The sequence below is a fragment of the Amblyomma mixtum genome, chromosome 4 (genome assembly GCF_055824585.1).
Source record: "Amblyomma mixtum isolate Tamu chromosome 4, ASM5582458v1, whole genome shotgun sequence".
Lineage (NCBI taxonomy): Eukaryota > Metazoa > Arthropoda > Arachnida > Ixodida > Ixodidae > Amblyomma > Amblyomma mixtum.
Genome location: NC_143015.1, coordinates 80,182,100 through 80,194,685, shown reverse-complemented (window position 1 = coordinate 80,194,685; position 12,586 = coordinate 80,182,100). Strand labels below are relative to the sequence as shown.

The following is a 12,586-nucleotide window of genomic DNA, read 5'->3' as shown; positions in this document are numbered from 1 at the left end:
ATGCCACCGACCAACAAGATGGAATTCCTAAAGCCACCGGAGCCGCTGCGTGTGACAGGGGACATCAGCAAGCACTGGGAGCTCTTTAAACAGAAGTTTGAGCTCTTCTTAACTGCATCGGAGCCAACCGAAAAACCTCGACCAGAGTCTGCGAAGGCCGCGCTGCTCTTGAGCATCGCAGGTGAGGAAGGCATCGCAATCTACAACACGTTTACCTTTGCGGATGGCGAGAACAAGCTCGACTATGCGACGGTGGTGAAAAAGTTTGAAGAATACTGTGCTGCCCAACGGAACGAAGTCCACGAGCGGTATATCTTCAGGAAACGGATGCAAGATTCCGGTGAGCCCTTTGAACATTTTTTGCGTGATTTGAAGACTCAAGCCCATTCATGCAATTTCGGCTCATTGACGGAGTCAATGATTAGAGACCAAATAGTTTTTGGCACCAGTGATAGCAAAGTACAAGAGAAGTTGCTCGCAGACAGCCAGCTCACCCTCAAAAAAGCAGAAGGAATCTGCAAAGCCGCTGAGAGCGCAGCTGAACACCAAAAGATATGGAATGAGCGCCAGCAGCAAACGGTGGACTTGGTGCGAAAGGAAAGCCCGTTTTTGGGTAAAGCGCAATCAAAGCAATTCAAGTGCAGAAAATGCGGCCGAACTCATGCGCCGCGAAGCTGCCCAGCGTTCGTACGTACATGCAGAAAGTGTCAAGCAAGGAACCATTTCGCGGTCTCCTGCAAGGCAAATAATCAGGTGGACGCACTGCAAGAATCCGAAGAAGACTTTAACGTACTCGACGTGTCGGTTAGCAGCGTCAGCAGTCGACGTGAATGGACCGTTGAAGTATGCATGAACAGTTTGCTGGTGAAGTTGAAAGTGGACACGGGATCCCAAGCTAACCTGTTGCCCTTCGGTCTTTACAGGAAGATGAATCCCAAGCCATCATTAATGCCGAGTAGTGTGATCCTGAGATCGTATGGCGGCGGCATTATCAAACATATGGGTGTCCTCAGAACTCAAGTGGAGCTGAATAACCGAAAGAGCGTTTGCAACTTTTTTGTAGTGCGCAAAGGAAATCAAGCAATCCTTGGTCTTGAAGCAAGCGAAGAACTGGGTCTTCTGCCGCGGGAAGTTCACAACGTAACAGTGAACAGTTCTGATAAAGTCATTCACGATTACCAACACCTGTTCAGCGGCACAGGCTGTGTTCGACGCGAATACCGCATGGCCCTGAGCGAAGGCGCCACACCTGTTGTCCAAACAGCGAGACGGGTACCTCTGGCTCTGCGAGAACCGCTTCGGCTAGAACTTGAACGCATGGAAAAGGCTGGGATCATCACAAAAGTCACAGAAGCCACAGACTGGGTGAGTCCTCTCGTTATCGTTCGCAAAAAAGACGGCAATATCCGAGTGTGCATGGACCCTAGAAAGATAAACGAATGCATTAAGCGAGAACACTACGAAATGCCAAGGCGAGAAGATATAGAATCCGAGCTAGCGGGCGCAACAGTGTTCTCCAGACTTGACGCAAACTCGGGGTTCCATCAGATCCCATTGCACGAAGAAACCTCCAGGATTTGTACTTTTGCAACACCGTTCGGTCGATATCGTTTTTTACGGATGCCTTTCGGTATTTCGTCGGCATCTGAAGTGTTTCAGAAAACACTAAATGAAGTTTTTGAATCTCTTCCCGGCGTGAAAGTGTACGTCGACGACATACTAGTCTGGGGCACTTCCCGGCAGGAGCACGACGTACGCCTTCGGTCAGCTCTGCAAGCAGCTGAGCAGGCCGGTCTCGCATTTAATCGTGAGAAGTGCACAGTTGGCGTTCAAGAAATTGAGTTCTTGGGCGACGTTATCAGTGCAGAAGGTATAAAACCGAGCCCTTCACTAGTGAAAAGTATGTTGGAAATGCCCGCCCCCTCTGACAAATCGGGAGTTCTGCGAATGCTGGGGGTCGCAAACTACTTTGCAAAATTTTTACCCACGCTGGCGGAAAGAACGACTCTTCTCAGGAGCCTAATCAGACAAGATGCAGTTTTTGAATGGACAGATAACCATGCGAGTGAATGGAAACTGCTATGCCATAGCATGAGCCAACAACCGCTCCTGTCAATGTTTGACCCCAAAAAACCAACAAAAGTGTCCTGTGATGCATCACAGAATGGGATTGCTGCAGCTTTAATGCAGTGTCATAGCGATTCCTGGAAACCCGTGGCTTATGCTTCCAAAGTGCTCACTGACGCGCAGCAGCGGTACTCTCAAATAGAGAAGGCAGCACTGGCTATCGTATACGGGTGCGAAAAGTTTCACCACTTCCTCTACGGCCGGCAGGTTATTGTGGAAACAGACCACCGCCCATTAGTTGCCATCCACAAAAAAGCAGTTGGCGATATGCCGCCAAGGCTGCAGCGGTTTTTTCTTAGGCTGATGCGTTATGAGATCACAATATTCTTCGTTCCAGGAAAAAAACTTCTGCTCGCCGACATGCTATCAAGGGCCCCCGCCGAGGACGATAAGAGCATCCAGAGCGATGACGTGGAAGTTCATGCCGTAAGTGTGGTTTGCTCACTTGTCAGCGACGACACGTGGAAGCGACTGGCCGTAGAGACGAGGAACGATCCTTATCTGAGCTCCGTTCTAAAATGCCTAAGTAATGGTATTCCTATCGAAGGGCCGCTGAAGTCAAGCGAGGGCGAACTGTCCGAAGTTAGAGGCGTCCTGCTAAAAGGCTGCAAGGTTATAATACCAACTACTTTACAACGGGAAATGTTAGAAAAAATACATCATGGTCATATGGGCATTAATAAGAACAAACTCAGGGCACGGCGTCTAGTTTTCTGGCCTGGAATGAACTCGGACATTGAGGCGTTTGTGAAGAAGTGTAGCGTATGTATGCAGTACGCCTACAGCCAACCAAGAGAGCCATTGAAAATGCGTCCTGTGCCTGAAAAGCCCTGGTACCGAGTGGGCATCGACATCTTCCAGTATGGTAGGAAATCCTACTTGTGTTTATACGATGCGTTGTCAAACTTCCCCGAAGTAGAACTGCTTAACGACTTGTCAGCGAGGAGCGTCATAGAGTCAACTAGCTCCATTTTTGCACGATACGGCATACCAATGGAGGTATGCACAGACAATGGTCCGCAGTTCGCATGTAACGACTTCGCTGCCTTTGCAAAGCGATATGATTTCAAACACACCACCTCGAGTCCACGATTCCCTCAATCAAATGGTCTCGCGGAGAAGGGTGTGCAAATTGTAAAGCGCATCCTAAAGAAAACCACCGAACTTAAACAAGATTTTTGGTTGGGACTTCTTGCTTACAGGACCACACCTTTAGAGTGCGGTCGAACCCCTGCAGAGATCCTCCAAGGCCGCGAGCTTCGCACCACATTGCCGGACTTGCGCTGTAGTGCCAACTACCAGGTGTACAAGCATCGCCAGACCGAAAGCCTCAAGCGGCCGTTGGCTCCACTGCAGAAAGGTGACGTCGTTCGGGTGAGGCAGAACACGTGGTCACCGAAAGCTCGGATCTTGCGTCAGTCCAGGTTTCCCAGGTCGTACGACGTACTCACCGAAGGTGGAAGAGTTCTGCGACGCAACCGGCGGCACCTGCTACCGACCAGTGAACCCTTTGAGCGGGAGCTGCCGGACTTCGTCGACGACGAAAACAGCTCGGACAATTCGGCAACCTCGGCCCGCACTGGTCCACCGCAGTCGCGTACTATCATGCCACAGCTCGGCACAGCGCCTCCAACGCAGGATCCCCCGCGCACTGCCTCGCCAGCACCAGCACTAAGGAGATCAACAAGACAAATAGCACCACCTCGGCGGCTCTCGTACAACAAGGACTTTGTACAGGTGCCCTAAATTTCCAATGCAAGTGAAGTCAACAAGGCGTCTGTGCGAGGGCCATACACCATTCAGATTTGTTTGTAACAGAGTTTTCTTCTCTTTTCTCTTTTCCTCTTCTTTCTTTTTTTTCCAAACGAAGGAGGATGTATCGGTAGCTAAGTCATCGTCCCGGAAGCCACGGGACATGCGCACACAGTCGGCTTCTGGGGAGAGGAGGTCGCCCTTCTTTCCAGTGGTGGCTATAAAACCAGCGCGCAATAAAGCACGAAGGCTCCTTTGCCCTGCAACCGTGTTGTCATGTTCTATCGACTGTGACAGCCGATACACTGTGGCAGCATTGCAAGCGGTTCAACACCCTAAGTGAGAAGATTATGGAGGAACTGGCAAGCAACAGCTCTTATAATTAAAATGTTATGTATGCACTAGCCTTCGCAGCAACCATACCGGTTGTGGAAATGGCGCTGTGCGCTTCTTAATCCTTCAGTTACAGCCTGCCTTTGCTTTCTAAGATGCAGGCTGAATTCCAACGAGAGAAATAAAAGATGAGCGTATTCTCATACGCATGAACGAGCCACGAGAAAAAATTTGCAACGGTTAAACTCTGTTTAAGCTAGTTAGTAGAGGATTAACTCTGTCGTTGTGTTCTGTTCCGGTTCTAGTTGAATTAAAATAATGAACTGTAATTAATTCGGGCCACCAACAAGTACAGTGCATTCACACCTGACATAAGCTTTCCCAGGTATATGGCTCGATACTATAGCTCACAGTTTGGTTTTCTTGCAATTAAATAACTCTAATTAATTCGAGTCCCTAACTAGCAGAATACACTTACACTTAATTTAAGCCTTCCAACAGTTGGTGACTCGGTGCTGTAGCAGAAGTTTCGGTTTTAATTGTAAATAATTAATTAACGCTAATTGCTCCTGGTCGCTAACTAGCCCCGTGCATTTACACGTGATCTAAGCTTTTCAGTGGTATAGGTTATAGGGCAAAGTTTGCTGTTCATTTTTATTATCTAATTCACGCTAATTAATCACAACCTACTCATTAATCAATATAAGTGAACAATTAACCATTGGTCCGAACTCAAGTTCCAAACTCATGGTTGATTATATGACATATGCTATGCCTAGACACATTTCTAGGCAGTAGCGAAATGAATAAATACCGCTTTGACCTTGTATGATCTTGAAGGTGAAAGTGCCGGCACGAGACATGTGTTTTCCGAAGTTGCATCCCGGTGAGGTTAACTGGCGCCCTAAAGAAACAATGATCCTCACTGCAGTTTAAACTTATGCTTCTTCGGAGAGAGAATCAACCCGAAACCTTGTCATAGCATGCCGAAAAATTTATGCCTTAACAAGTTACACAAAGTTCGCCAAAGTAGCACAAATTCGCCTAATGTTCACGCGAAGTGATTGTTTTTTCAACACCTCGAAGAAAACAGAGCTCTAACGCAGAGAAGATGTATTGATAGACGTTTATAATTAGGTGCAGCCCACGACACAAGAAGTAAAGAAAACTGCCTTTGTTAGCGCTACACTTTGTATTTGGTACTTTTGAAAAAGGTCCGCGTCTCGCCTTATCTTTCCTAAACTTATTAACCTGTTTGGCAGCGTTCATTTCCTCTCCGCATGGCAAGGCTACTTGCTTACCCAAAGCTTTTAGAAACGTTGTTTATGCCCCGTATCATGAATAATTAAGTATAATGCGTAATTAAGTAGGAAGCCGAGGAACTCAATACAAATACCTCGAAGCACCGCAAGCATGCCGAGCGCCTGCTGGGCAAGAAAACAGCGTCTAGCTATATATTGGGCAAACTTGAAATTGAACACTTGGTATATGTATTGTCAGAGTTTCGTTAGTTATCACTTCGTAACTTTTTGGTTTTGACTGAATCGCTACTTTTAAGAGGAAAATGTTTACCATTTGATCATAGGCTTTAGGTCTCCGGAATGATCCATTTCTATTCGCAGAGAATGCTGAGAACTAAGAACGGCTCACCTGAGATAATTTCTTGGTCGTGAAAGCCGGACTCAACACTGCTCGCATTTCGCGCCATCGGATGACAGGAGCGGTGACGATGAGTTTCTTGTGAAAGTCTGGCACGGCCTGAATCTCGATGACACTCTGGACAGGAAGATGGCATATCGGGCTATTTGGTCATGTGAAGTTCAGGAACGACACGAACACTTGTTAACCTCTTTCTCTACCATGTCGTTCCTGTACTTCAGGACATGAGGTTCTGTAAGAAAATGGATGACTATCAAATGTTCATTACGCTGCAGAATTGTCGGAGAGGCTGCAAGGGCGCTTAGTCTCAGAGCCACCTCCGCCTTGGTATAAGCTAAGCAAACATATTTTGTGCTGACTGCTTGTACATATATTCTTTTGCACTTTGCCTTTGGCCCGTATCACCTTCAACAGTAATACCAGTGACATAAAACGCTACTTAACTAAGTCTTGACGTAACGTCAGAGGAGGTTACACTTGTACTCGTGACGAATATCGAAAATAAAATCGTGTGAAAACAGCACGCGAGGTCCTCAACACCTGTCTCCTGCGCACTGAAGGCCCTGAGGAAACCCAGCAATGCAAGAATATTTAGGATTAGAATGTAGCACATACATCTCATAAAGCTTGATCTAGCTATGGAGGATTTATAATGCTTGAGCACATTCGTTCTACCGCTATTATCAAATGGGTGAGTCGCTTAGGGGGCATGTAGGAAGTAGTGCAGGGCTGAATTGGTGGATGGCACTTATTCTCACATTTTAAGGCGAGAGTCTTTAATGGCTCATACTGTGGTCCTTTAACAAAGCGTGTCACACGTGTTTAACTCGAGAACTAAAAACATAGAAGAAAACCAATTGTTGTTTGGGATAAAGGAGGAAAAAATTAACCTAGAAGCCACGTTTGATGATTGTAGATTAACTAGTTTATTAATTATAGGCAAAATGTCGAAATTGTGTCGAAATAGCGCAGACGTCGATATAGCCACGAGAACTGTGTGACGTCACATCCACCGTAAGTCCTCACGGCATAGTGAAAATTGTCACAGAATGGTCGGAAAAACGTCAATTTTGCGTCAAATTAGATGGAAAAATATCTAACTAAGCGTAATTAACAATTAAGATCCCCGAAAGATGTATAATTTGGGTAGCGATATAGCCACGGGAACGGTGTGACGTCACATCCACCGGAAGTCGTTACGGCATAGCGCCTTCGGCTACCGCCTTTCAACACTTTAGTTGTCAAAGTGTCCTCGCAGTTTTTAAGACACATGGCAGAATTAACCAGCAATACCGAAAGTTTCATAGTTGCCTTTTGTGTTGTGAGTATGGAAGCCATCCTGCAGAGAATAACGCGGAGTCTGGTTAACATTCAATGTTTGTCACCGAACTAAATCAACATGGTCTCACCCCTCGTTCAGCAAAATTCTGGAAGTCCTCGATCTGCAATCTCTTCAAGAGTGTCAGGTCACTGATCAGTAAAAAAGGTACGGCACCACTGTAGAACCTGCATGGGATACAGCGCAAGGAAACAGCGCCTGAGTACGTTTCCCTCATGGTTACGGCAAGGAAAATTTACTCACAGTAATTCATGCCGCACTGTTGAAATGTTTCCAGGACATCAACATCAATAAGGTAGCATAGCAAGAAGCAGAGTTTGGGAAACCGCTGAGTCAGTTTCGCTAGCCCAGGACAGAAAAAAAACTCATAAGCTGTACGAATCTCTAACGAATAAACTAGTTAGTGGCCGTGACAAGTCTACTGCCGATGGTACCCGCTCACATTCTGGTCACTGTTCTTTTGCTGATAAATTTTGGCGAGAGATTTTATCCCTACGAACTTAAACTAACAGATCTGTTTCTTTTATACATTGATCCTTTCTATGTTAGGCTGCGTACGTAGAGAACACGACATCACTAAGAAAAAAGTTTCTTGCGCATGCACTTTGCGCACGGCAGCCTGGTTAGTTTTAGAATTGTTGGCATAGAACGAGCTTGAAATCACTTAGAAGGGCACCGCTCAATTTAGCACCAATATAGGGGGTCGATATATGACACGCTTGTTATATGCCGTTTTTGTTGCAAACGATTGTGTGTGATCAGCATCAAACGAGAAAATGCTAACATACGCGTTCCCTAAGTATTGCTTCATGGTGAAGCATGCACACGTCGCGAAGTGCTCACAGCTATCTATGTCGAGCACAGACGCCACACTACCAGAAAAGTGACGCAGGCCGCACGGAAAGTGTAAAGCGCTGCACTCGCCTACGATTGTATAATAAAACGATGGCTGAAGTTTATCAAACCATTCATGCTTGCGCTGACAGGTACTCTTAACAGCCGCTATGAATGAGGGATACACGCTTGTTCAAGGAACTTCCATTCCACACGGCGTTGTGCTCCTAGAAGCCGTATAATAGATAAAAAAAAAAATTCGGTAGACACTCTTAAGACTGTTTATGCGTGGCAATGCGAAAGCGTTAGTTTTTGCGCGGTCGAGTTTCTTTCATTCAACTCTTTTCTGCGAGTCTTCGTTGGCGCGGTTTGTTGTGCACAAAGACCGGCACGCGTTCTGACCTTCGAGCTGCATACAGTGCCGTAAGTAAAGGTCAAGCGCGTTGCAGGCTGAGCAGATGGAGCCACGTCTGGGCAGAACCACGGCAACAACCCTTCAAGACCAAGCCTGCTGCAGCGCAATAAAGTTAGGTAGAGACACAACTTTCTTTGCCACATGTGTCGGAAATTAAGGTAGGTGGGACCTGGGGGCCTTCAGGTGGAGGCGGTGTACTGGGCTCGTGAAATCAGTGCAATTTCAGTGGTCTTGTCAGGCTGGGTGAGAAGTTGGCCCCAGTATTGCGCACAGGGAGCTGGCAAGAGGGCCCATGGGGGCTGGAGAAGTGGGGGTGGCGGGAGGTGGGTATTTTCACATCTCCAGAAGATGTGCGCCTGAGTGGCGGGTTCACCGTGGCTGCAATTTGGGCATGTAGGGTCATATTCCCCGTTGTGGATTAGTGATAGCCCGGAGTGTGTAAGAATTGAGTGCGTCTGCATTCTGCGGAGAAGGGTGTGGGTCAAGGTCGCGGTGGGGATGAGGCAAAACGGCACCCCGTTTCTTTATGAAAATTGGTGACTTCCGCAAAAGTCTGGGGGGCTTCAGCGAGGATGTCTAGATCCGTAGGCCCGCCGCCCGGATTGTTAACCCTTGGACAAGTAGTTAGGGCCTTTAGGTTTGATAGTTACCCGCGTGAGCGTGTACCATATTGTCACGGCTCGTTCAAACGACGCGGGTCGTGGGGACGCTAGAGACCACAGGAGAGCAGGCGCCAGGGACAGTCCAAGCAGTCCAAGCGGTCGCGGCCGGGCTCACGAGCGATTTCCCACCGAGCCTCTTCCTCTTTGCCGGCGATCGGCTCCCCGCTGGTTGAAGATGACGTTAAGTGGAAAATAACACACATGACAATATTAGGTTAATTTTTCGGTCGGGACTGCAGCCGCGCAAGGATGCATGCGGCAGGGAGGTAGATGTAGTCTCCCGAGTAATTTAGGATTCCTCGTTTTGAGTTACTGTGGGCTGTGCGCGTACGCGGTCAGCGATGGCCAGCGCTATCGCTGTCTCTTGAGCTTCGGTGGGGGAGGGGGCGCACACCCTTGCGGCGGAGATGAGGGAAGATTGCTTCGTGGTAGCACAGACCACTAAGATTGTTTCATTTTGAATTGCCGCGTCCACGAATGTTGCGTCTTGGTAGGCGAGATAGAAATCACCCTGTGCTCGGGCTTGGTGGTGACGGGACGTATCGTGTCGGCCAGGAAGCATTCAGTTGGTAGTGGTTGGACAACGAGGCGGCTATGTACGCCTGTATGGAGGGGGATTGTGGCACGGGTATTTACCCGGCCCTTTACCTGGTCAAGAATGAGACGTCCGTGCTTGGTTCAGTAGAGGCAATTAATTTGGGCTGTTTTGCGGGAGTCTATAATTTCCGTAAAAGTGTTTTAAATGCCGTGTTGGAGGAGGTGTTTTGTGCTGGCGTATTGTGGTAACCCTAGGGCAACCTTTTACCCTGAGCGGGTGATGCTGTGTATCACGTCGTCGTCTTTTCGGCGAAGGTGATAGTAAATGCAGGAGTATACTATCCTGGTGATGAGAAATGCCTGTGATAGCCGGCAGAGGTCGTCCTCCTTCATGCCTCTATGGAGTGTGTATATGCGGCTGATAAGGCCGATTAAACGGTGAGCTGTGGTGTTGAGGCGCTGTAGTGCTTCTGCGTCATTTGTATTGTTCTGCACCAGCCTGCCCAGGACCCGTATGGTCTGGACGGAAGGTATGGGGTGCGTGTCGATGTGGAGCGTAATGAGCTCGCGTGCTTCGGGGGCGGGTCGGCGAACTCTGTTTTCACGGATGACAAGCAGTTTCGATTTTGTTGGAAAGCATGTCAGGCAATTCACCTATACGAAGGTGCGGACGGTGTGAATGACTCTCTGGAGAGAGCTCTGGATCTCTCCCCGTCTGAGCCAGAGTTGGTCAAGAGGGCGATATCGTCGGCGTATAGGGAGCGTTCTACGTGAGGTATGGCGTTCAAAAGTAGGGTGACGGGGGAGGGGGGGGTGGGAGAAGACCGCTCATGGTTACTTTAAAAAGCAAAGGGGAGCCTCTGGTGCCTAAGGTGACCTTGTTACTGCTTTGTTCTCGAATGTGGAGTTCTGCGGTGTGGTTGCATAGGAAGTCTGAGACATAACTATAGGTGCGAGTACCTACCTTCACCTCTCCGAGATTTCTCAAAATGGAGGCTTGTGATACGTTGTCAAACGCCTTGCTAACGCCGAGGCCGGTAATAGCCCGTGTCAGTTGACAGTTAGCGCTTGTGTGTGTGTTTCCTCTCTTTTTTGTCCGTGTCTTTGTTTGCGCTATAATATTTCTAATTCAATAATAGCCCGTGTGGCTAGGAAGGAGACTGGGGCCACCCGATCATAGTGAGTGAGAGCAGAACTTTATCTGTGTGGGTCTCAAGTCTGTTGAGGATGATGTGCTCCATGATCTTAATTAGGAAATATGTATGAGAGATGAGTTGGAGATTGCCCAGCTGAGGTTTTTTTGCCCGGTTTAGGAATGAAGGTCACTTTGGCATGCTTCCAGGTATCCGTAAGGCGGCCATCATGCCAGTGCTAATTGAAAAGTTACGTGAATGTCTCGATGGACTGGTCGTCGACGTTGCGGAGCATTTTGTTGGTTATATGATCATCAGCTGTGTATGCGGTGTTCTTGATGTGAATCATTGCAGCACGGAGTTAGGAAGTTGGGATGACTGTGTCCATGTCGGGGTAGGGAAGTTCTATGTAGGCCCAGGAGATGCTGATTTCGGTTTGGGTGTTAATGTACTTATTTCTGAGGGTGTCGAGCAGTTGCGCATTTGTACCCTTAAAGGCGAGTACTACTCGAGTGAGGTTCTTGTGGGATCTGGCTTTAGTGTGGTTCGCATCAAGGAGATGTTTAAAGAGAAACCATCAGTTTTTACAGCTTCGCTGTCTCTTCAGGTGGTCCCATGATTGATTCTATTGCTCGCGACTAAGCTCGGTGGCGTAAGCTTCGATTTCTCGCTCCAGGAGGGCGAGACGAAGCTGGAAAGAGTTGTGTTTGCGTCGGAGCCAGCGAGCATGAAGGCTACGCTGTGCATCCCAGATGTGGATGGGTTTGGCGTCAGGGCAGGGGTCATCCTCCACCTGTGTGGCCGCGGGGCTGGCATTTTGAGCGTCCTGAAGCAATGAGGCTCTCCAGGCATCCAGGTCTTTAATGGGAATGGGTGCGCGTTTAGTACGTACAGCTCCCATCAGACGTATACAGCCCAAGAGATTTGCTTCTAAGCTGCTTAGCGCGGCTCTCTACCACCTCAAGAAGTGTAAAGCTTGGTAGGATGTAGGACACGAAGCCATTGATCTTTCAGTAGATTACGATCACTGAAGACATATAACGAGGCACGCTGCAGGTCTCCCAAGCAAACCCCTCTGGGCTGTATACTTTTGACGGGGTTTTACGTATCTCAACGCGCCCTAGTATTTGTGCGTGAGTAATGGTTTGCGTTTTTTTTTAAAATTAATCACCACAGTGCAGGGAAGAATAAGCTACAATTATGAGTTTTTTCCGGCTCATGCGACATCTCCTGCACATATATTCTATTGTGTAGTGAAACTGAGTGGTGACCAAAAAGCTCCAGGTTTGACGTTTCCCTGCGTAAGGTATCGGGTAATTTTGCAAGAAGATCTTATGCCGTTATTTTATTCTTTTCGGACGTCCCAACCGCGCCACGATGGAAGGGCGGAAAGTGGGCGTTGAAGAAAAAAGAGAGAAAGTAGTGACGTAGAGGATGGCTGGCGAAAAATTACTGCCACCTGAGGATCTTTAACGTGCACGAACATCACAGGGCACACGGGCGCCTTTTCTGTTTGCCTTCACGGAAACGTGGCCCTACGGCTGGGTTCGAACCACGGTGTAAGAAATAGTTTAGGTGACGGAACGGCGCGAGCGAGCCGCTACGTAGAGAGGAGGTGGGAGCATTCTGCTTACACGGCGGGTCAACAGAGGGCGCTACTGAATGCTCCCCGGGTCTCCCGCTTTCGCCCTTCGCGCCGTTGGCTTGTTTTTGACTGCTTCGGCTTGTTCCTGCTTTCACGCGTGCGTTTTGTTAAATCTGACTCTCAGATCAACTTATTCTATGCGGCAATGCG

The 12,586-nt window shown here is 48.2% G+C and overlaps 1 protein-coding gene across 1 annotated transcript; it reads left to right on the top strand.

Annotated features, from left to right (window-relative positions):
- LOC149347160 (uncharacterized) lies at nt 1-3,967 on the top strand. Its single transcript, XM_089541508.1, has 3 exons — nt 1-1,365; nt 2,465-2,553; nt 3,330-3,967. The coding sequence occupies exons 1-3, from the start codon at nt 1-3 to the stop codon at nt 3,871-3,873; spliced, it is 1,998 nt and encodes a 665-aa protein (XP_089397634.1). The 3' UTR covers nt 3,874-3,967.
- The last annotated feature ends 8,619 nt before the right edge of the window (nt 3,968-12,586 follow it).